This window comes from Protomyctophum parallelum (assembly GCF_964188405.1).
Source record: "Protomyctophum parallelum genome assembly, chromosome: 13".
NCBI lineage: Eukaryota > Metazoa > Chordata > Actinopteri > Myctophiformes > Myctophidae > Protomyctophum > Protomyctophum parallelum.
Genome location: NC_139708.1, coordinates 39,942,369 through 39,967,104, shown reverse-complemented (window position 1 = coordinate 39,967,104; position 24,736 = coordinate 39,942,369). Strand labels below are relative to the sequence as shown.

At 42.7% G+C, this 24,736-nt stretch overlaps 3 protein-coding genes across 4 annotated transcripts; 2 read left to right on the top strand and 1 right to left on the bottom strand.

Moving 5' to 3' along the window:
• The first annotated feature begins 269 nt into the window (after positions 1-269).
• LOC310869964 (NADH dehydrogenase [ubiquinone] 1 beta subcomplex subunit 10-like) lies at positions 270-6,202 on the top strand. The gene is made up of 4 exons (XM_083780961.1): positions 270-531; positions 2,343-2,481; positions 4,332-4,471; positions 6,046-6,202. The coding sequence occupies exons 1-4, from the start codon at positions 384-386 to the stop codon at positions 6,138-6,140; spliced, it is 522 nt and encodes a 173-aa protein (XP_083637087.1). The 5' UTR covers positions 270-383; the 3' UTR covers positions 6,141-6,202.
• Positions 6,203-7,469: 1,267 nt separating this feature from the next.
• On the top strand, positions 7,470-11,299 carry rps2 (ribosomal protein S2). 2 transcript variants are annotated; one of them, XM_083780944.1, is made up of 7 exons: positions 7,470-7,490; positions 7,831-7,968; positions 9,297-9,386; positions 9,636-9,743; positions 9,945-10,278; positions 10,730-10,821; positions 11,170-11,299. In XM_083780944.1, exons 2-7 carry the CDS (start codon positions 7,834-7,836, stop codon positions 11,245-11,247), a joined length of 837 nt encoding a protein of 278 aa, XP_083637070.1. In that variant the 5' UTR covers positions 7,470-7,490; positions 7,831-7,833; the 3' UTR covers positions 11,248-11,299. The 2 variants fall into 2 exon arrangements, with proteins under 2 accessions (XP_083637070.1, XP_083637071.1); XM_083780945.1 differs by having other exon boundaries at positions 7,487-7,508.
• A 1,863-nt stretch (positions 11,300-13,162) lies between these two features.
• Positions 13,163-24,230, bottom strand: rnf151 (ring finger protein 151; the record flags this gene model as incomplete). Its single annotated transcript, XM_083779111.1, has 5 exons — positions 24,107-24,230; positions 19,176-19,345; positions 16,878-16,974; positions 15,197-15,474; positions 13,163-13,436 (listed from the first exon to the last, which is right to left on the bottom strand). The coding sequence occupies exons 1-5, from the start codon at positions 24,107-24,109 to the stop codon at positions 13,163-13,165; spliced, it is 822 nt and encodes a 273-aa protein (XP_083635237.1). The 5' UTR covers positions 24,110-24,230.
• Positions 24,231-24,736: the final 506 nt, after the last annotated feature.

The following is a 24,736-nucleotide window of genomic DNA, read 5'->3' as shown; positions in this document are numbered from 1 at the left end:
TCAAACAGTCCAACCGCGCCATCTCCTGGCAGTCCACGGCGCTACAACAATTTACCCGGAGCAGAACTTTTACCTTTGAAGCCAAGGAAAAGGAGAAAGAAGGGGGGGGAAAATACTAATAATATAAAACAATTAAAAAAAACTATATTAGTAAAACCGTTCACAGACCGTTCACATTGTAAATCCTTCATTATTATAACGCAAAAAGGGTGAAGTGTCCCTTTAATTCTTTGACCTTCCTCCGCCATGTTTAGTCTTCCTCCTCTGCGCATGCGCTAACCTCCAAAGGACTGAAAGGAGAGCGGAAGGAGGACGAGGTCGTTGCAGGGTTTGTGTTCATTTCCCCCAAAAATATAACATTTATAAAAACAAAAAGGGTGAAAATGCCGTCGGACTTTGACAAGGACGCCTACCCGGAGCCTCCTCGCAAGACGCCGGTCGCAGAGAAACAGACAGGACTGCCAAACCCGGCCCTGATTGTGTCCAAACTCTTCTACTACTCTGTGGATCTGCCTGTCACCACGTTCAGAGGTAAATAACACCGCATTTAGTCAGGTTTATATAGTTAAACTCTTCTACTACTCTGTGGATCTGCCTGTCACCACGTTCAGAGGTAAATAACACCGCATTTACTCAGGTTTATATAGTTGCATCTCTTGACAGTACAACAATTATAAGCCATGTCGGTTACTAAACTATCCATCATTTTTAGCTTGGGACCACCTTAGCTCTGGTCCATAATTCCATATAGTCATAGTGTTATTATCTCTGGTCCATAGCTCTAATGCGTTGCATTTGGAAACGCATTAGAGCTATGGACCCAGACTCCTTCTCTAATGCTACAATGGCCCAGAGCTGTGGACCCCCTTAGCCATTGGTTCACATGACGCTCGTACTTCATTATGACAGTCATGTTTCAGGGCTAGGGACCCCCTGGACCCCCCCCCCCCCCCCCCCCCCCTCATGCATCAGTGATGATTCTTCTATTGTTTTCACTGACATTACTGAGACAGTGAGTGGTACGAATGTAAACAAACAAATGGTCAGGTACTACCATTGGTCAGGCCCTACCACTATAATACCACCAAACACTAATAAGTATTTTAATCATCCTTGACAGAAGGACTATAACACTACTAGACAAATGAAAGGTTGTGGCTGTGATGGGTAGAGTAAAACAGATCTGTATTTTAATTCATGATGTCCATCTACAAATCAATCTGTAATAATACAAATAAAAAAATCCCCTGTTGCAGTGTTTGTGAACATTAGTAGCTGACAGGAAATACATTTGGAACCAACTTGATGCTTATAGCAAGTTGGGCAAAAAGCATTTTATTGTACACTGACAACTGTGTCCTGATTTGCTGGACGAACTGACCAGGTATACAATTTTAATTTATTGGATTAAAAAAAGAATGTCCTAATTTGCTGGACGTCTAAAATTTGAATGTATTGGTTTCAAAAAGGTCCTGATTTGCTGGACGATGACACATACATGTGTCCTTTTGACACATACATGTGTCAAGGACCCCTATATATTCGTGGCCACGGAGGCCATTTGTAAATATAATTGTGCCAGATATATATATATATATATATATATATATATATATATATATATATAGACATATATTGTGCTTTCGTCTTTATTTTATATATTTTATGGAGGGACAGACAGTAGGCTGACAGGAAATGGGGAGAGAGGTTGGGGGGGGGGGGGGAAGACATGCAGTAAAGGAGTCAAAACCGCGGTGACTGTACCACTGAGCCATGGCCCAGGCCCGGCATAACTCTTTAAACTAAAATAATAATAATCTATTTATTTTAAGTATAAAACGGTCCATAAGTGGTTAAACTGATCTTGATTTTGTTGGGGACCGCTAGCCTCGGTACCAGGCTTTCATTTTTGTTGGTGCAAAAATGTAAAGCCTGGAGGAACGCATTGGCCGCTCTGGTCTAAAAGTGGGAGTCAACCCTTCCGGGTGGGCGTCGCTCCAAATGATGTGACGTAGCGCTGCACTAGGGGGGAGAGGAGGGGCCGGGGGTGACGGACAGATCGATGAGATCCAATCAGGGCGTGCGCAAATCTGAGCCGCGACCCGCCCCTCTAGACCAGAAACACGTTAGCTCAGGCTAGGGGACCGCTGAAAGGACGCTCTGGCTATAGGGTCCAATGTGGGGTGTTGTAACTTGTAATGTAGAGCATTGAATGTTATAACTCTGACAAGAAGACGCAAGCATTGACGGGCCAAAGTAAATGCCTGCTATAGCGTGAACTGAGCTAATGTAGCCTTTCCTATCACATATAACCCTGCTGTGTCTACACCTGCTCCATCCAGATGCTGTGGAGAAGATCCAGGGTGGCAACAAGGCTGCCTACTACCACCAGCAGTTCCGTCGTGTTCCTGACATCCTCGACTGCCAGGATAGGGATTTCCTCTGCCAATACGAGGCTGAGATGCAGTGGAGGAGAGACTAGTAAGTAGTCGATTTCCTCTGCTACTATGAGGCCAATATTGATATCGAGGTATTGGTTAACCCATTTTGAGGGGCGTGAACCCATTTGGTGTTTCAAGCATTATGTTATACTTTAGCTATTGAAAAATAGCAGATCTACAAGCTCATAGCACGCCACCGAGTGCAGCGCTACAAGCTTGTAGGTCTGCTATTTTTGAAAAACCCGTCAAATCATTGAATATATATTTCAGAGCGAACATTTTGAACTAAAATATTTGCTTCTGGGGGGGTCCCTGGAACTACATATTTTGAGATGGGCGTCCGTGGGCCAATAGAGACAATTCTGGGGGTCCTTGACATGAAAAAGGTTGAGCACCACTGACATAGAAACATAGGTTTTTCAGAGAAATGTTAGGATTTAGACACCTTTTCTTTTAAAGAAACAAAGAAAAAAAAGAAAATACTGTATATAATATATTATTTTGATTGCACTCTGTGACACTGCACTGTATGCATGATGACACAGCATGCTTCATCATCACAGAGCAGAACGGTGATTTCCAGTTGAAACGGGGCATCTAGTATGTTTGTACTGTGCTGCAGTAAGAATATGTTGTTTAGTTTAACCCATTTTTTAATATATTTCTTTCTGAAAAACATCATGTTTTCTGTGTTAAGGACCCCAAAATTGATATGTAATATGCCGCCAACCCAGTCTGAACATGTGTTGTTCCAGGGACCACCCCAGAAGCAAAGATTTGAGTTTAAAACTGAAACTCTGAAAGAATTATTATTCAAAGATTTGAGGCACATTTTCACGATTTCTCAAAAATAGCAGACCTACAAGTTCATAGCGCGGCACTCGGTGCCGCGCTATGAGCTTGTAGATCTGCTATTTTTCAATAGCTAAAGCACTTTGCTGAGGGAGGAAGACATTCAGCGTGTAGTGCTGCACGATTCGCGCTCAAATGTGAATCTCAATCTTTTTTTCTCCACAAGAATTGAAAACACGATTCTCACACGATTCGATTTCATAGGTGTCTGAATATAGATCTCGATCTTTGTTTCGATTAATTGTGCAGCACTAAATTCAGCGTCATTTGTACTTTTTGTGACACTGCCATGCAACAAAGTGTATTGATTGGTTGATTTAATACTTTAATAGTGAGAAATGTAAACGGCACGTGCTGTCGTGGTACAGTCAGACATTAAAGGTTAAAAGCATAGTGCTGGGGACTTCTATTGTCAATTCATGATCAACAATCAACATGGCATAAACATTAACACAATAGTACACTAAACAATATTATGTGCAAAGGAGAAAAAGGAAATCTGGCGGCACTGAATGACATCTCCCTTTTGATGGGAATTTGCATTTGCCTCCCCTTGTGGTCTCCTGATAGATGATTTTTTTCCCTGGCCAATTTAGAAAGAAACCAGTGCTTCACATCTTTTATTTAATGGATGGTGTCAGGGCATTCTACATTTTGGTGGCAGAGTAGTGGGATGATAATCTTCCATGTTTGTTCTTCATGTGGGTAGTTACCAGATCATGGTCGCTCCCTCGGGTGTTTCGGCTGTGCGTTTTACTCACTTTGCAGTGAGTTGTTCAGGTATGAGGGTATTGAGGTCCCTTTGATTATCTTGAGAGGTGAACCTAAACATGTGTGTGTACTATACATGCCCTGATGAAGACTCTTAAGGAGTTTTTTTTCATCCTCCCTCTCCTGATTTATTACCTTTGTTGTAGTGCTCGGATCACCCCTCTTCTTTTCTTGTTCTTGTCTTGTTGATCCCGTTGAAGCACCAACCGAAACCTTTTTCACTTTTGTACCTCCACTGAGCACCTTGTTGATTTGTTTGTTACTCAGCAAGGTGGACCAGGAGATTGTGAAGGCGGTCCAGGACCGTATGAGGGCCTGTCACCAGAGAGAGGGTCACAGTTATCAGGAGAACTGTACGAAGGAGATCCAGCTGTTCCACGACACCACCAAGGCCTACAATTCACGATGTAAGTATTCTGTGCGCATGTGTGTGCGTGCGTGCGTGCTTGTGTTTTTGGCCGTGCCATTATAGGCAAAGAACCAATCGTGATGAAATCCTTTATAAAAAAAAGAAACATGCTGTTTCTATCACCAGCTATGGCAAACCTTTATATCTGATGGTTATATCTGATTCCCTGATGAAGGCTTAACCGCCAAAACGTTGGATTAATTTGCCTTGCCTGCTACGTCCTAATAAAATATTGGCGTGTGCGGCCACCTTCTTGTTTTTTCAAGATTCCCTCTGCAAACCTTTATATCTGAGAATCTACTATAACAGTTTATATTAGAAACATAGTTTATATAGAATTATAATTATAATACACAATATTACACTAACACAACTTTTCTTAAATTCCTTAAAGAAGTGGCTGTCACAGATGCTTTTATTCTGATCAACTTAAAAAGTGCGAGATCAGAGTACATGACATGAACCCTAGCCCACTAACGACGGGGAAAATGGAAAAGTCAATTTACAATATGGCCAGTTAGCAGACGCTCTCTATCCAGAGCGACTTACAGTAAGCACGGTAAACACTGTCAAATGCAGAGAGACAGTGTAGTGCCTTAGTAAATTTGATCATATAAGAACCTACACCTAAACAGTATAATATTAAAAAAAATATATGTATATAATCTGTGCACAAACTATAGGATGCCAGGTCAACAAATGAACGTGGCATCTGTCTAAAAACAACATGCTATGCAAATTACATGTTCACCTTTGCATAAGACTGCATGGGAAATATGTAAGTGCCTACAACACGACGTACTTATACTTACTGTATGTCTGGTGTAACTACTAGCATCTATTGAAATACAGTATAGTAGCTATATGAAGTAGTGAATAGTGATACAAGAAAATAAGGAGTGGAATCTGAAGAGGTGAGTTTTCAGACAGTGAGTGACAGACTGTCCTCAGTCCTGACTATGCAGAAGGGGGTGTCATTCCACACAGCTCGGGAGCCAGGAGAGAGAATGGTCGTTTTTTATGTACTATAGAGTGCCGGAGTCCTGGCGTCACTCGCTCATCCCCTCGATTCCCCTGGTTCACGGAAGTAATTTCGCTATGGAGAATAACATGGGGTGATCTTAATATCGTCTACTATAAGCATTGTGGTCCAAAGATAAACAAGCTGTCTCTGCGTTATTGTCAGGGAGGTGTCTCCGTATCGTTTGAGACAGTCAGTCACTCATACATGATACAGTCTGTTTCTAGCGAAAATGTATCTAATTCAGTAGCAGTAGCAGTAACAATAGCGTTTTCTCACAGTCAGTTGATTCTTCATATCCATATGAGTGGCCTGGATGATTTGTTTATTTTTCAAACACAGTACTTATATGAGGCGATCTAAAATCCCCCTATGGGGATTACAATGCAAATAAAAAGTACATGAACCTGTGGATTTGCGCCCTCTACCGATATTGACGTCAGACTGGTGGGGGTGTTCTCAGAACAGGTATTCAAATGCTATTATGTTGGCACTCCCCCCTGAAGAATTCACCCCTCTCATTTGACATGTTGATATTCATGTGTTTGCAGATGCTGACCTGGGAGCATACGCAAGTGGAAGGAAATGTCTGATGAAGCAAAAGGAGAGAATGATGGAGGCGGCAGCCAAGGCTCAAACAGCCTAATAAACTGAAGCTTTGCCCTTGTATTTAATGTACTACTGTAAAATAAATCTTTATGGGACAAACGGTGTGCTGACGTGTTCATTTATTTACTGTACATCCAAGTGTTTATGATCTAATGAATGCTTTTTGTTATCCGTATCTAGAACATTGGCCTTAAACCTGGTAACCTAATAATAATAATAATTATTATAAATAAAATATACCTGTACAATTTTATATAGCGCTTTTCTAGGTACCCAAAGTCGCTTTACAGAACAGAAGTAAAAACAATTGTATTAGAAAAACTGGTTAAAAGGTAGAAATCAAAATTAAAAGATTATTAGTCATAGGATTATAAACCTCTTTACATAACACATGTCACCATATTTTAGGAATTATGCAGACGATGTCAAGTCTGACATCCTCCAAGCTTTCTTTGTCATGGACAAATCAGTTTTTACTCCCAGCTTTGTTTTTCAGGGAGGGAGGGAGAGGTGGCTTCAACAATTTAAGGGCTCGTATGCATGGTAGGACTTTAAATGCCATTAAATGGGGGCCAGTAGACTAATGCATGTCAAACTGGGTGGTCCTTGCAATTAAAATGTTTGAGAATCGCCCGTAGAGCCACACAACTCATCTCTTATTGGGGTCCCTGGCATAACGTTTTCAAACGGGGGTCTGCGGGCATGACAAAGTTTGAGAACCACTGCCCTCGGGTTCTATACTGGGGGTGGGGGATAAAACTATCAGATCATTTTAACCACTTTATCCATTTATATGTTGGCTATTCAAACATATCAGGTACAAGCTTGTGAGCTTGTATATCTGATATGGCATCACTTCTGCTATTTTTGAAAATTGTTGAATAAAATGCAAATCACGTCAAGCACAAACCTAGCAAAACATTGTGGGGGGTGGGCTCTCCTGCGGCCAATTATATTCATAAATCAATCATTGGCACAAAAATGTATGGTGGTATTTCTGTGAGAAGTAGTTCATTTCTTTCTACTGAATATCCTGTGGTTTCATACATAGTTCTCTTAATACTGCAACAACCCCCATAGGCATAAGTTGTTGAATAATAATAATACATTAAAACAACAACACAAAATACAAGCCAAATTGTGCTTATGAAAATATGAATGTAGACAAGGATAAGAAAATGGTGGGTGAGAGAATAATTATAGCAGCAATCTATTGATCAAACTGAGCACTGCAGCAAGTAAACATGACCAGCAGAGGGCGCAGTTCTACCAGAGTTCTCCAAACATCCATGTCCGGTCTGCTCGAGAAGGAAGTATCGCGATAACACCCTGGTATAAAACACCACCGGAACTGGTCATCCGGTCTTCTTCCTATTTTATACTACACGTAAGTGGTGTGTGCTGGGTATGTACAGAGCTGTCACTTCCATACAATCCTCTGATTATCTACTCAATCCGTCCATTAAACGCATGGGAACTGTTAAATAACTTATCATTGAATCTTTTAGAACAATTGGATTATGTTATTAATTGACCTTGGATCGGATAATGTTAAATTAACATGGCCAAAGCCCAATAGCCAAAAACATGGCGGTGATGCTCGTGTGCATTGTGAACAGAACACTCAAACATGCTTAATGCGCAACTAACTGCGCATACATGGCAGAAATACATGGAGTTAAGCCTGGGCTTGTTGTTCATTGTACCATGTTTCTGTGTGCCAACAGCAAATGGCGGACAACGCCGGTGATAGAGGAGGTTTCCGCGGAGGTTTTGGCGGCGGGGGCCGTGGTCGCGGCCGTGGACGCGGCAGAGGCCGCGGCAGGGGCCGTGGAGCCCGGGGCGGCAAGTCCGAGGACAAGGAGGTAAGTTATACATTAAAAAAAAACGATAAGTTATACAGCCATAAAATGTACATTTGCAGAAAAAACTGTTTCTCTTTTGGCGGTTTTGAAGGGAGCGTAGGGGAGTCCTACTTTTTGACGGGTGATGATGGTTTGGGCATTCCACGTTTTGACGGCGTTGCAGTAGAATGAATGCAGATTGATTGATTGATTGAAATATTTATTAACAGTTTGCAGAATTTACAGTACATTTCAAGCACAAACTCAATACAAAGACTGTTAACTGTGAGTGGACGACCCAATTAAGCATTACACTTGTTTACAACAGGGTCCACATTGTTCAAATCATCAAAACATTTAGAGACCTACAAATAGACATTTCTATGTAGCTAAAGTACAGAACAGGAATTCATCATATAGGAAGCAAAAAGGGAAAGCCCCATGTTTGTGCTTGTGTTGAGCATTTGCGAGGATGTTAATCATGCTTGTGCTAAAATTACAAGAACTTGAATCTGAACTGTCAAATGGCATATCCACAAACTCATAAAGCTGCCAGGCGTTTGTGAGCTGGCCATTTTTGTAGTTTTTGAAATGGGGGTGCTTCCATTGACTAAATGACCACATATTGCCAATTTGCCATGTTATAGACTAGCGTCACAGTCCCTCCCCTTTCAGAACTGATAACGAGCGTTATCAGCTTGTGGATCTGCTGCCTTTGCTATGAGGTTTCCACCCGACATATGATATTCACGTCTGTTTACAATTCAAGCATTGACACTCAAACCAATGTTTGTACACAATTCTCCTGCTCTGCCCAGCCTCACCTGTACAGTGGCGATGCTGACTTACGAAGGAGAGACAGTAACGAGTATATTTAATGCACGGCAGAATGGCCTTGCTAGTGGTCTCTTCTGTTCCCCTTTTCTGTACTCTACACAACAAGGAAATGAATCCCAATGCATTTTTCCCATAGGCATTTCTTAAATTATTTATTTAAAGACCTTTTAAGCGTCGTACGAAGCCAACTCTTGTCGTACACACACAATATTTTGGACCAAACAAATCATTACAAAGAAGAAAAACAACAAAGTGTTGTAACCTGCCGTTTTTTCGAATTCTTTAATGTTTGGCCCGAAAAATTGTGTTGTCATTTGTCACGACAAGAGTTGGCTTCGTACGACACTTAAAAGGTCTTTAAATAAATACTTTCTGAAATGCCTATGGGAAAAATGCATTGGGATTCGTTTCCTGGGCCACTCGTTGTTCTGAAAGGGGGATGGACTGCGACGCTCTATAATGGAACACTTAACTGTTTAAATTAATTTGGATACATTGTGTCACCTCCTCAGTGGGTTCCAGTCACCAAACTGGGCCGCCTTGTCAAGGACATGAAGATCAAGTCCCTGGAGGAGATTTACCTGTACTCTCTGCCCATCAAGGTAAACAGTGGTCACTTGTGACTGGTCCTCAAAGCAGGGGTGGCCTGGGGTCCCCAGCTAAATTCTGTGTGCTTTAATTTTAACCATTACATTGGTCAAAGGGTATTTTGATTAGTTTTTCACTGGACAGTAAATTCTGGAAGAAATTACCAAATTGTGTCTTACTCTTAACAATAAATATGTTCTTGGTTTGCTGTCTTGTAGGTCTTTAAGTTTTAACTTTGACACTTTTGTGACATTTGTTTCCAGGAGTCTGAGATCATAGACTTCTTCCTGGGCTCTGCCCTAAAGGATGAGGTCTTGAAGATCATGCCTGTCCAGAAGCAGACCAGGGCCGGACAGCGCACCAGGTTCAAGGTGAGCTGTTAATGCTTCTCTTTATGCTGCACTGTTGTAAAACTGTCATGCGCTGAAAATGGGTGGATCTACAAGCTCTCGACGCATTGTGAATGCGATGCGTTGTGAGCTTGTAGATTGGCTATTTTCATTGCAAGTCACAACAATTAAGTCTTCATCTAATTGGCTTTGAAAACTATATTGATACTGTGTCTTTTGCAGGCCTTTGTTGCCATCGGTGACTACAACGGTCACGTGGGCCTTGGCGTCAAGTGCTCAAAGGAAGTGGCGACCGCCATCCGCGGTGCCATCATCCTGGCCAAGCTGTCCATCGTGCCCGTCCGGCGAGGCTACTGGGGTAACAAGATCGGCAAGCCCCACACAGTGCCCTGCAAGGTGACGGGCCGCTGCGGCTCGGTCCTTGTGCGTCTGATCCCCGCCCCCCGTGGTACCGGCATCGTGTCGGCCCCCGTGCCCAAGAAACTGCTCATGATGGCCGGTATAGACGATTGCTACACATCCGCCAGGGGGTGCACTGCCACGCTGGGCAACTTTGGTGAGAATTACTTGATGATCCAAGGATCAGTTGAGATGTTTTTTTTAGGTGATATTCAACTGTAGCAGATCTGCAAGCTTAAAAAATGTTTTGCGAAGCAACGCGTATCAGCTTGTGGATCTGCTGCCTTTGCTATGAGGTTTCCACCCGACATATGATATTCACATGTCTATGTTTACAATTCAAGCATTGTAAACTCAAACCAATGTTTGTACACAATTCTCCTGCTCTGCCCAGCTTCACCTGTACAGTGGCGATGCTGACTTACGAAGGAGAGACAGTAACGAGTATATTTAATGCACGGCAGAATGGCCTTGCTAGTGGTCTCTTCTGTTCCCCTTTTCTGTACTCTACACAACTTCGTACCTATAGTAGGACGTTAGGATCCCACTCGGCGGAGCTTCACTGCTCTCGGCCCCGACCCTAACACTTGTTCTCCTGTCTCTTGCAGCCAAGGCAACCTTTGACGCGATCTCAAAGACTTACAGCTACCTGACCCCTGACCTGTGGAAGGAGACCATCTTCACCAAGTCTCCCTACCAGGTTGGTACAGTCCAGTGTTTCCTTCCTGTCAGGGCTCAACTGTCAATACATTCCTTAGCAATTCTATCAATCACAGAACATGAAAGATTCAGGTAGATTTTTATAATGGGACAAAATCGAGGGGGGAAAAAAAGCCTTCTACAGAACAGAAATCTGAAACTTATGTTATATTTATATATAAAAGAATCCCAGACTGAATGGGTACAAAGACTATTTTATACTGATCGACATGCTCACAATGTGAGCATCAAATACATTTTCATATTTGATTAAATCTGATTATTTTTAATGTGTTCAGTAGAGATGTGAGCTGAGATGATGGAACTGACTGTGTTTCTTGTTTCACAGGAGTTCACCGACCATCTTGCAAAGACCCACACCAGGGTGGCTGTGGCGAGGACTACACCTCCTGTCCCGCCCTCCTAAAAATAATGTTTGTTTTTTTTACAGAATAAAATGTTCTGAAAAGCCACTGTAAGCAAGTCTTGTGTGCATTTCTTTTAATTTATTTTGTGTACGCATCCTCCATCTCTAGTCTCTACATGAAGCAGACATGCGCATGGGATTTATAAATTGGAGGTAGCACTGGAAGTTGAGTCCTTACAGTTGTAGGTTCCACAGATAAATCTGTAAAGTCTTAAACTGTCGTTTGGGCCTCTTGGCCATAGTTGGATTTTCTTGATTACTTTTGATGCAGTAAGTGGTCCAATTTTTGAGGGATGCTAGGCTACCTCCTTTGTGTGAATAATGGTGCTGATTTGGCTGAGCAAAGTACATATTGAGGATAAAAAAGTGAATTGAGTACGCAAATTGTGATTGGCCGGAATGAGATGGTGTATTTTAAGAGTGCCCCTCACTTCACACGGTTGTGATTTGTAGGTATCAACTTTGTTTTTCACAATGATTTCTGGATCAAGACTAGTCAAAACTAAAATGCTTCTCTCATCAGGACTGAAAAGGTTGAGAACCTCCATTGGGATGTTTAAGCATTTAAGGCCAAGGGGAAATGACTGGTAAAATGCTGTGATTTTGCAATGGCAGGGAAATGAGTACGCTGCAATGTAATCCGAATGCTACTGATGTAGAGGGTTATTAATCATGTAGTCTGAACTGTAAGAGGTGTGACTATAAAACGAAACATTCCAAATAAGCCAGTAACTGTTGTAGATCTTTAAATGTGGTTAAAAAAAAGTGTTACATTTTCATCCACTAGGATTTATAAACTTGTGCTATTTTTGCCTTTTTTGGTTGCATCATTTCAAATGTAACATTAAATATGTACTGTCTGGGAGACCCCTATAACAAACAAACACTAGCATTAGTTGCTATGATAATACAGTATACAGCTATGTTTGTCAGTGAAATATCCCAGGCCCTCACTACAATGAATTATGCCGTACACTACTGTGTAGTACTGTATCATATGTTAAGAATATGAGGAAACAATGTGATAATTCCTTTATTCACCGAGGTGGCAAAGCAACATTCACAAATTCAAACATTTCAATTTATATACCTGCCCAGATTTTCGGGCAGCAGTGGCTTAAGGGTTAGAGGAGCGCCCCTGTTGCCGAAAGGTTGCCAGTTCAATTCCCCGGACGGGCAGTAAAAATCAGGGTCTGGAAGTGATTGTAATCACTCACCCAACACTGCCCAAGTGCCCTTGAGCAAGGCACTGAACCCCCAACTGCTCCAGTGGAGCTGTATAAGACTGTGGTTGTACTGGTCAGCTCCCAGGTTTTAATGTGTGTGTCTGTCTGTGTGTCTCTAAGTCTATGTGCAGGTTATTTCTGAAAATGAGAACTTGTGCTCAGCTACTACCCTGGGTAAATAAAGGATTAAAAAAAAGGAAGAAAAACATCTGAAACACACTTTCAAAGAGAACAACGACCATGGGCATTTAAAAAATGAATTGCACACAAGCATGCACGCATGCACAACCACACCAGTGGTTCTTGTGGGGTATCCGGCCCGGGCAACCCCAGTAGCTCTCAAGTGAGTTCCAGGTGGTCCCTAGTAAAGTTTACAGAAACAAAATTAACCTATACAGATCTGTAACTCCGAGAAGTGTACACAATGGAACCAAATTGGACCCGTAACGTTTCCATTTTGTACACTCAGAGTTATGGGGGTCCGTACCGTACGTAGCCTAATCAATGCATAACCAAACTGTGAGGGTCCTTGAAATGTAACTGTCAGTCTCAGAAGAACCACTTGCAGTAAAAAAAAAAACAAGAGCTCTCCTGTCTTCTTTATACACTGACACCACACAGCGTATTCAGGGCGGAGTCACCACCCGGATGTGACGTTTTTGGGCGTTCCTGTCTTATGTGGTGTCAGTCTATGAGCCGCTGCTGTTGCTCAGGGTCCCGGCTGCAGCGGAGGAGGCGTTGGGACTACCAGCGCTGCTGGCCCCCTCCCCCAGGCGGAGGTGTTGTTGTTGGTGGTGATGGTGGTGCTGCTGCCGGTGGTCTTCCTCCTCCACCGGCTCGGCCACCTCCTCCAGGTCATCCATGACCTCCAGGCTCTCACAGATCAGGCCGATCTGCCTCTTCATGTGGGCCATGGTGCTCTGCATTCTCCTCATCTTCCTCTGCAGGGCAGCGGCGATGGCCCTGCGGTGGTGGTGGTGGAGGGGGTTAAGTTAAGTTGGTGTCACACCAGAGTAATATAGTAAGAGAGTGGCGACACTATAGCGTTGACTCCCGTTGTAGCAATGGAATGCGGAAGTGCTCATTCTATCTCAATGGGACAGTTCCGATGTTTGGAACTATAGCTCATATACAGTAGGCACTCGCTTTGCGGCGAGATCAAAGCGTGTCGCCACTCTCCTACTCTACTCTGGTGTCACACTCAAAAGCTTTATTGTCACACCGCAGGTTTATCAGTGTAAAACAGTGGGGGATTTTTTTTTTTTTTTTTAAGAAGATAATGGGTTATGGGAAGAGAGAGATATCAATAAAAACAATGTATCTAACATACATAGTTTGTCTCTATTACGGTGTGGTAAGTACAGTACCTGATGTAAGACATAAGGTGTGGCAAGTACCTGAGGTAGGACAAAGTGTGAGATCATAGCAGCAGATACTGTACATACATCATATGATACTGACATTAGTTAAGAATGATACAAAATCATGGGCGAATGGGTCAAAAACATTGTAAAAGTGCTTTGGACAATTCCCTATAATAACCGCCCGTTCAAATATGATTAGGGGGGGGGGGGGGGGATCACAGCAGTGTTGTTTTCGTCGACTAAAACTAAGACGAAAAATGTTCGTCGACTACCTTTTTTCACTGACGAAAACTAAATGAAAAGTAAGCCATGGTGACTAAAACTAAATGTATTGACAATTTTGTCAACAGATAAAAAACTAGACTAAAATGTTAGGGAGGGACTAGTTGACAAGAGATCCAGTATCATTTTAGAATTGTTTGCATGCTGAAAATAGCCGATCTACGCGCTGCGACACGTTGTGAGCTTGTAGATCGGCTATTTTCAGCAAGAGTAAAATCAGTCATTATGACGGCGTCAAGGCCCGCCAAAATACGTTTTAGTCAACCAAATCAACTGTAGATTTAGTCGACTAAAATCTTATGACATTTAGTCTAAAACTAGACTAACACTAAAACATTCCAGGTGACTAAAACTAAATGAAAACTATTCAAGAGACTATGGGCTCCATTTTCGTCACCGCTAAACCCCTTATCCCTAGACTTCTTTGCCTTTTTTACTATTTTGCAAAACATTTTTGAATAGTTAAAATGGCCAGTCTACAAGCTCACAACGTGTCAATGTAGATTGGCTAGTTGAACTATTCAAAAATGTTTTTCAAAATAGTAAAGAATCTATAGTTGCTGCCTACTTGCTTGTTGCATAAATGGCCTACTAGTGCCTACTTGGGCCTACTAGTGCGCAAGCAGAGCGTGCAGGGTATTACTGGTTTAACAAGCTTTCAATGATGACGTAATAAAGATGCCGATTAAAGGACCCAATGCCAGGGTGTAATTGGTTTTCGATGGTGACGTAAGGACGATATGTTTTAGTGTCGGGAGGATTAAAGGTAATGTATACATGTATGTAATCTGACACCACTGCCATATCAAGCACAAGTAGTCATTACGTCATACGCTGGCACGGCGCATACGCATCAAACATCGCCCTGGACGAAAACTATTACTTGCACGCTCTGCTTGCACAAGTAAAAAGGCAAAGAAGTTTAGGGATAAGGGTTTTAGCGGTGACGAAAATGGAGCCCTATGACTAAGACTAAAATGAAAATTTGACAACACTGGGGTCACAGCAGACAGCCCAGAAAAAGCTTGAGAACCCGTCCCGGCCGCATCATGCCCTCCCCGGCCTACTGCAGCGTACCTGTGGTTCCTCTGGCGGGCCTCGTACTCCTGCCTCAGCTGCCTGTAGCAGTTGTGCTGGGCCTCGGTGCGGTGGGACAGCAGCGTGCCGCAGCCCATGTGGCAGGGCTGGCGCCAGTGGTCACAGTTGCGGGCGTGCGCGTCCAGGTCCCTGCGGAGCAGCTGCGCCCGACAGCCCTGGTAGGGGCAGGGGATGAGCTCGAACAGGCAGGACATGCTGTGGCAGTACTGCTCCGACAGCGCCAGGGTGTCCGGGCAGCCGCGGATCTCGTTCTTGCACTATAGTGCATGGCCCAAAAATGAGAGGAACGAGATTAAGTAGCCTTGCCGAGCCATGAGGCCCACAGGGCAGGAGCCTATCTCCTGTTTCTGTAGCCATGAGGCCCATAGGGCCAGGAGCCTATCTCCTGTTTCTGTATAGCATGAGGCAACAAGTACCGATACACCCCCTGGACATGACGCTAGTATGTCGCAGGGACTTACCCCCAATCCGACCCTTGATGCTGAGTGTCAAGCAGGGAGGCACTGGGTCCATTTTTACAGTCTTTGGTATGACGCGGCCGGGGATCGAACCCCGACCTCCCAGTCTCAGCCCTCAGGGCGGACACTCTAACCACAAGGCCACTGAGCTGGTGAGCTGAATGAGATTAAAATGCCTTCTAAATCCTGACGGTTTTCTGAAAAACCCTGTCATTCGTTCTCAAACATTTTCATGTCAAGGACCACCCACAAATATTATGTAATTGGCCGCCGATCCCTGCACTTATGTTCAAATATGAAATATGAAATATGTTGTTCCAGGGACCCTCCCAGGAGCAAAGATATGAGTTAAAAACGTTCGCTCTGAAAGAATATACATTCAAAGATCTGCGCCACATTTTCAAGATTTTTCAAAAATAGCAGACCTACAAGCTTGTAGCGCGGTATTTGGTGCCGTGCTATGAGCTTGTAGATCTGCTATTTTTCAATAGCTAAATTATAACATAATGTTTACAACACCAAAAGGGGGCCCAAAATGGGTTAATGGTTTCCATGCTAGAAGGCTTTCTTATCTTTATTTGTAGTTACGTCCCCACCAAAGAGGTCCAGGTGTTATTTCAAGTGCAAAAGTGCATTATTGGCTATTTCCCCTAATATAAGCCCTCAATGAATTGCATTGAATTCAATGGGGCATTGGGGTGTTGTGATAATTTCCATCGCTCAAAAATCTATTGCTTTTGTATACAGTATCCTCTCTTCATAATGTAAATGGTATCCCAACTTTCCAAGTGGCACACTTTTACTACTTATTTTCGATGGAAATAAGCTAGTATGGAATTCTCACTCAACAGTAAACAAACCAACATACTGTATAACAGCCTATGTATCTGCCCATTTATAAAGGGAAAATGTAATGACTTTTAAGAATTTCTTACTACCAAATTGGCCAAATTGTCAAATATAAGTAAGAGGCAAACATTGTGAAAATAGCCAATCTACAAGCTTGGCTATACTTTCACAATATCTCTCTGTGGAACCATAGTCAAACTAAATGTGTATACGTACAGTACGCCTACAATTTCAGGTGTTTGTCAGGGCGGGGGATCCCCCAGTTAAAACAAAATAGGGTCGCCGCCTTAAAAGTATGTTTGGCTGTGCTGTGTATATTCCAGAACTGTATAGATGTGTAATATATTTCTTACCTTGACCTTTAGCCGTCCAATGGATTTACTCAACTTGAACATGACAAAGATCAAGTTATGGTTAACAGGCTTCCTGCAGCAGGGGCACGTCTCCTGCCTATATAGAAGGGAGAAATGGAGACACGAGGCCTTGAGACACATTCTCAGTTGTTGTTGTTGTTGAAGTAGTAGTATGGTTAGAATGCATTCTGCTCTCCTCTGTGTGTGTGTGTGTGTGTGTGTGTGTGTGTGTGTGTGTGTGTGTGTGTGTGTGTGTGTGTGTGTGTGTGTGTGTGTGTGTGTGTGTGTGTGTGTGTGTGTGTGTGTGTGTGTGTGTGTGCGTGCGTGCGTGCGATTGTTTATACTTCTTGTTCTCCCCAATTTAGTCGCTTTTGCCATTTGATTGGCTGCTGTTGCATCCTACTGACTCCTCCTCTGCCAGTGTGGAGCCCCCACTGCGAGGACGTCGTAGAGCCTAAAGGGCTGATTCATACTCCTATTTTAGAGCCGAATAAAAGTCGGTTCGGTTCTGTACAATGTGACGTCATTTGAGGTTCGGGGGCTCTTCGGTGCACCACGGTGGATTCGAACCTATCACATATCTGACTGTCTAGCACAGTCGTTCACAAAATGGGGGTCCGGGGACCCCCAGGGGTACCTGAGGGAGTTCCAGGGGGTCCCCCAGCTAAATGATAGTTTTGAACCAAATGGACCCTTATGAGTCTGTAACTCTGAGAGTTAAATTAACATTGATTTTACAATATAAATCGGGGGTCCTAGAGATAGAAATGCCATTAAATCTGTCCGCCAGTGTCAAACTGCCATGTCAAACTGGGGGGGGCCTTGAAATTAAACGGGTTGAGAATCACTGCTAGAGCCGTAGAAATCTTCTCTTATGGAGGGATCCCTGGCATGTTTTCAAATGGGGGTCTGCAGGGCAAAATAAATTCAATTTGGGGGTCCTTGACGTGAAAAGGTTTGGGAACTTGGTCTAGCAGACAAACGCAAAATCCAAGCCAGAAGCCGTACTGATAATAAACCTCCTCAGTTTGGATGGACAATCTTCAACCGTGCACTTGGTTGAATGAGTTGAATAAGTTGAATGAGTTGCATGCATTCTTCTCCCTATTATAGTTCTATGAATCCATGCATGGTGTTGATCAGTGTTGTTTTCGTCGGCTAAAACTAAGACGAAAAATGTCCGTCGACTACCTATTTTCACTGACAAAAACAAATGGAAACTAAATGAAAACTAAGCTACGATGATTAAAACTAAGACTAAATATACTGACCATTTCGCCGACAAATAAAAACTAGACTAAAATGTTAGGAAGGGACTAGTGGACAAGAGATCCAGTATAAGTCATTTTACACTTGGTTGCATGCTGAAAATAGCTGATCTACAAGCTCACAACGTTGTGAGCTTGTAGATCGGCTATTTTCAGCAAGTGTAAAAACACTCATTACGACGGCATCAAGACCCGCCAAAATACATCTTATACTAAAACTAGACAAACACTAAGACATTCCAGGTGACTTTAAAATGTGACTAAAACAAAATGAAGTTTCAGTCCAAAGACTATGACTAAAACTAAAATAGAAATGTGCTGCCAAAAGCAACACCGGTGTCGATATTTCTGGTGAGGCGGTAGATAGAGAGTGCATAGACGAGACGAGCGTATACACCTCTTAGAGGCAGCGGTGGCCCAACGGTTTGCGGAGCGGTCTTGATATCGGAAGGTCGCTAGTTCGTATCCCCGGACCGGCACGTTAAAATTACCACCGCTGACGTGCCCTTGGACAAGGCATTGAACCCCTACCATGAAATGTTCTATGAGCAGGGCCTGGCTGTAAACAAGTTCTTGAGCTTAGTCCAGTTACCCTGGGTAAACATAGTACCTTTCCTTTCCTTAGTCCAGTTACCCTGGGTAAACATAGTACCTTTCCTTTCCTTAGTCCAGTTACCCTGGGTAAACATAGTACCTTTCCTTTCCTTAGTCCAGTTACCCTGGGTAAACATAGTACCTTTCCTTTCCTTAGTCCAGTTACCCTGGGTAAACATAGTACCTTTCCTTTCCTTAGTCCAGTTACCCTGGGTAAACATAGTACCTTTCCTTTCCTTAGTCCAGTTACCCTGGGTAAACATAGTATCTTTCCTTTCCTTAGTCCAGTTACCCTGGGTAAACATAGTACCTTTCCTTTCCTTAGTCCAGTTACCCTGGGTAAACATAGTACCTTTCCTTTCCTTAGTCCAGTTACACTGGGTAAACATAGTACCTTTCCTTTCCTTAGTCCAGTTACCCTGGGTAAACATAGTACCTCTTCAGCCATTGTAAGATACACTTCTTGCAGAAGATGTGGTGACAGGCCGTTCTCACGGGACACCTCAGGACCCCCTGACATATGGTGCAGATCAGGTCATAGTCGGGGTTCTCCACGAACATGTCCACGTCGTGGCCCCAGCTCTGCGATGACACTTCTGGGTCCGCCTGTGGATGCAATGTCACAAAGAGAGATTGATTGATTGATTGATTGATTGATTGATTGATTGATTGATTGATTGATTGATTGATTGATTGATTGATTGATTGGGCACGGAAGTACAGTAAGACATTTAGGCTAAAGGGAGGACAATGTTTCCATTGTGGTCCTATTATTAAAAAGCACACCGGTGTGAACTGAGTGGTGCAACTCCCCCCCCCCCTCTCTCTCTCTCTCTCTCTCTCTCTCTCTCTCTCTCTCATTAGCAGGCAACAGTGCAGCACTGTCTCTCTCTCTCTCTCTCTCTGTTTCTGGCACAACAGCGCCCCTACTGGTACTCTAGTCATACTGGTGCTCATTAACGTCACATAGGTGAACCAACACATAGGTGAACACGGACATTGCTGTTCCTTGGAGTGGTTGCACCACTCAAAAGATTACACTCGTGTGAAGTGAGGGGCGCCTGTTATCATCTTCCAACATCACTGCCAATGTATACATCTTTCATGACGTAATTATCAGACAGAACAAACATGGACGAGGGGCCATGGTGGCACAGTGGGCAGTGCTGTCGCCTCACAGCTCGAAGGTCCTGGGTTCTATTCCCGCTGGAGACGCTGTGCGTGATGGGGGCGTGTTCTCTCCACCGCGTCGTCAGTGCCGAAAGGGCCCTTCTGTGTGGAGTTTGCATGTTCTCAATTTACAATTTAGGCATTTAGCAGACACTCTTAATCCAGAGCGACTTACATTTAAGCAAGAACAAAAGCAAGGGAATACATCACATAAAAGCATTTATCATGAGACATGCGTAAGCTAAGAAGGTAACAGTGGAATATCTATATGATGAAACTATACATACACTATACATAATAAACTATACATATTCACTACTATGCTATACATATGTACTATGGCGTGCTATGACTATATACAATACAATTATAGTGCTGTCTACATAACATGCTATAAGTCTGTGTCAAATGCTATCTAAGCCAACAGAAATGCTATCTAAGGGGTTAGGGTAAGTCCTATGGGCCATGATGGAGTCTGAAAAGGTGGGTTTTCAGGCTACGGCGGAAGATTGGGAGTGATGCTGCAGTTCTGACTGCAATGGGAAGTGCATTCCACAGTTTTGGAGCCAGAAGGGAGAAGAGTTTGGGACGTGTGGAGCGTTGTCCCGTTGTCTCCCCGTGTCCCCTAGGCGAGGTACCCTCACAAAAAACATGCAGTAATCCTGGTCACTAAACTGCCTCCCCCTGGCCAGCCGGGGAGCCTGATGGAGGGGAAAGGAACCGGTCGGAATAACGTGTTCCTTCCACGCGCTACGTCCAACCGGGGAAACTCCCCCCCCTGTCAGGCGAAAACAAGCAGCTTGGACTCCTCATGCATAGAAGGAAGCATGAGGGCAGTCCGCTGCAGTCCGTTGGCAGAGAAAGTGTAGCACTCAGGATTACTTTAGATAATTGACACTGGGTGAAAAAATGGATTGCAAAATCGTGGGATAAAACAAACAAAAAAACATGGACAAAACAAACATTGACCCATTCTGACCTGAGATCAGATTCATACGAGGTTTCCACTGGACACACACTGGTCTGATGAACCCATTCTGACCTGAGATCAGATTCTAAAAATGTCAGTCGTTCTTCGATCTTTCAAAAATAGCAGACCTACAAGCTCGTAGCGTGCCACTCGGTGGCGCGCTATGAGCTTGTAGATATTATTTAATGTTTGTGTTAGTGACAAAACAAACATTAAACTCTGTTCATTGTTAATGGCATTTAATGTTTGTGTTAATGACAAAACAAACATTAAACTCTGTCCATTGTTAATGGCATTTAATGTTTGTGTTAGTGACAAAACAAACATTAAACTCTGTCCATTGTTATTGGCATTTAATGTTTGTGTTAGTGACAAAACAAACATTAAACACTGTTCATTGTTAATGGCATTTAATGTTTGTGTTAGTGACAAAACAAACATTAAACTCTGTTCATTGTTAATGGCATTTAATGTTTGTGTTAGTGACAAAACAAACATTAAACTCTGTTCATTGTTAATGGCATTTAATGTTTATGTTAGTGACAAAACAAACATTAAACTCTGTTCATTGTTAATGGCATTTAATGTTTGTGTTAGTGACAAAACAAACATTAAACTCTGTCCATTTCAATAGCATTTTTAATGTTTGTTTAAGGAAAAACAAACAACTCAACAGAGCATAATAGACTATTAACACACCTTACTATGTAATGAATCAAATCAAATGTATGTATGGTATAGAGTTGTATGTTAATACAATATAAAGCTATAATATATAACCATTGGGGTGGTTGTATTTTGTCACCCTGCTCTTCTATTGAAAGGTTTAGATCATGTCAAAGGTCATGTCTCACCTATAGACACAGGATCTGACATGAATTCTGACCTGATGGTCAATATTCAATTCATCCCCTGAGCAAGCAGGCTGCAGCTTTACCCATTTAGACCTGAGATTGATTCTACAAATGTTTACAAAATGTCTACAAAAAAACCTATGTTTCTATATCAGTAATTCTCAAATGGCAAGGACCCCCAGAATTATATGTATTTGGCCGCTGGCCCCCATCTGAAAATATGTCGTTCCAAATATGTCCAAATATGTCCCCCCCCTCCCCCCCCCCCCCCCCCCCCCCCGCCAGAAGCAAAGATTTGAGTTAAAAGTGTTCGCTCTGAAAGAATATATATTCAAAGATTTGCGCCAAGCTTTAAAGATTTTAAAAAAATAGCAGATCTACAAGCTTGTAGCGCGGCACACAGTGCCGCGCTACGAGCTTGTACTGTACGTAGATCTGCTATTTTTCAACATACAGCTAAAGTATAACATAATGCTTAAAAAAACCTGAATGGGTTAATGGTAAAAATGTCAGCAGGAAATTAGGTTCAAATCCGGGGTAGAAGAGGAATACTATACACAGCTTCAATACGTGACATCAACAAAAACAAAACGAGCTGTATTTACAGAGGAGAAAAAGGCTAAACCGGCAGTCATTTCAATGGCGTCTGATATCTATCTTCACTTGTACTTTTCGGACAGATCTTTTTCAGGCCAGTTTTGAAAGAAGCCTGCAGTGATTCACATCATTTCATGGATGATGACAGCACATTCCATTCCACATTATAGGGCGGCAAAGTATAGTACTATTATCGAATGAAATATTTTTCCAATGTCTGTGCTAAATGTTGGGGGTATAGCAGGTCATAGGTGGTCCCTCTGGTGTCCATAGCTGTGTGGGTGTCTGTGCTAAATGTTGGGGGTATAGCAGATCAGAGGTGGTCCCTCTGGTGTCCATATAGCTGTGTGGGTGTCTGTGCTAAATGTTGGGGGTATAGCAGATCAGAGGTGGTCCCTCTGGTGTCCATAGCTGTTTGGGTGTCTGTGCTAAATGTTGGGGGTATAGCAGATCAGAGGTGGTCCCTCTGGTGTCCATAGCTGTGTGGGTGTCTGTGCTAAATGTTGGGGGTATAGCAGATCAGAGGTGGTCCCTCTGGTGTCCATAGCTGTGTGGGTGTCTGTGCTAAATGTTGGGGGTATAGCAGGTCATAGGTGGTCCCTCTGGTGTCCATAGCTGTGTGGGTGTCGGTGTCACCCATGGGTCACTTTGGAGAAGTGGTAGGCCTACTTTATTTTACAAATAAAGTAGTAGGTTCAGGCCTGGGCCGTGGCTCAGCGGTCCAGGCACCTTGGCTGGCAATCCAGTCTGGCAGTGTGCCGCGGGTTCGACTCCCGATCCCAACGGCCTTTACTGCATGTCTTCCCCCCCCATCTCTCTCCCCATTTCCTGTCAGCCTACTGTCTGTCCCTCCATAAGAACATATAAAATATAGGTGAAAGCCACAAAAAAAACATTAAAAAATAAAATAAAATAAAAAAGTAGGTTCAATGTCATTGTGTCTACCTCATGGTCACTATATATAATTTATCTATATTTATATATAGTTTTTGGCTTTTTGTGCCTTTATTGATAGTTACAGTGAAGATGAACAGGAACGAGGGAGAGAGAGACATGCACGCAGCAAAGGTCGTCATGAACGGGACTCGAACACGCAACGCACTGTCAGGCCAGAGCCTATTATATATGTGGCATGTGCCTGGACCACTAGGCCAGCGGGGCGCCCCAGTCACTATATTTCTCAGTTACTTTTTCTGAACAGTATATGACTTGTAGTTCTTGGCTAGCTATTTTTCTTTAAAGTAGCTATAGTTATTTTGTATGAGACTGAGTGAGACCGTTCTTTGCTTGTCATAATATTCACATGCCAACTAAGTGTATACTTGCCAAAACATTGTAGGCCTAATGAAAAAGCACACAGCTGCCTACAGCCAGGCTACATTGTTGTCAAATGCACTGAAAAACTGAAATAACAATAGCCTTTGTTCTGGAAAGTCACATGTGATTTTTTTTTTAAGCAGGTAAACATTATATGTTCTCCTCCTATATACAATTGCAATTACTAATCAAGGCCTTTGCCTTTTTTACATTGAATTTAATATTTGAAGCCTTTGAAAACACACAAAAAAAGTATCTACAGTAAACAGATATAGGGAGTCAATACATAATAATCAATCATACAGCCAACTTGCTCCTACTACAACACACCAACTTATGAATAACGGACACATCTCAAATAGCCTATGTATTTGACGAGAACAAACACCAGCTATACTGTATAGGCTACATTATAAACAAATAAAATAAATAAACATAATATGAAAGTTCACAACTCACCATGACAATTCGTCTATGTTTTTACCCCCCTGATCCTGATCCTGTGTCCATTCCTGTTGTCATAATAATATTATCAGTCCCAGGGTCCCCAGCACACACCACACACGCCCCCATTATCAATGCGCCACACACATGAACATTCCTGACACACAACGACGTGTCGCGCGCGCTCACACACACAATCGCACATACGAAACCACTTTAAATTATTATAGAAGGCCGTTCGTTCGAAGCCCGTTGTCCTTTCCGTGGCGTTCTAGCAGCAAACCTCACTAGTAGTGTCATTCTGTGTCAAACATAAACTTTTGTCAGTCACCGTCTGAATGCTATAGTCTCTCTCTCTCTCTCTCTCTCTCTCTCTCTCTCTCTCTCTCTCTCTCTCTCGCACCATCCATTGTCGCTCTTTTGTCACTAAAAGTGTCACTAAAATTGTCATGTGTTTTTATTTGTTTTTATTTATTTTATGTTCTTATATTCAATTTTGTTCTTTGCCATTGTTCTATCATTTTAACTACTTGTGTTTTATTGTATTATATTTTTGTGTCCTGCCCTGTGAAGCACTTTGAGCTGCATTTATGTATGAAAGGTGCTATACAAATAAAGTTTATTATTATTATTGTGTCATTTATA

Bases quoted from the DNA above. Each gene is read 5' to 3' on its own strand.
- LOC310869964 (XM_083780961.1), top strand. From the start codon at position 384: ATGCCGTCGGACTTTGACAAGGACGCCTACCCGGAGCCTCCTCGCAAG. The intron at 2,482-4,331 runs GTAAGTAGTCGA...TTTGTTACTCAG, and splicing joins ATGCAGTGGAGGAGAGACTA to CAAGGTGGACCAGGAGATTG. The intron at 4,472-6,045 runs GTAAGTATTCTG...ATGTGTTTGCAG, and splicing joins CAAGGCCTACAATTCACGAT to ATGCTGACCTGGGAGCATAC.
- rps2 (XM_083780944.1), top strand. From the start codon at position 7,834: ATGGCGGACAACGCCGGTGATAGAGGAGGTTTCCGCGGAGGTTTTGGC. The intron at 7,969-9,296 runs GTAAGTTATACA...TCACCTCCTCAG, and splicing joins GCAAGTCCGAGGACAAGGAG to TGGGTTCCAGTCACCAAACT. The intron at 10,279-10,729 runs GTGAGAATTACT...TGTCTCTTGCAG, and splicing joins TGCCACGCTGGGCAACTTTG to CCAAGGCAACCTTTGACGCG.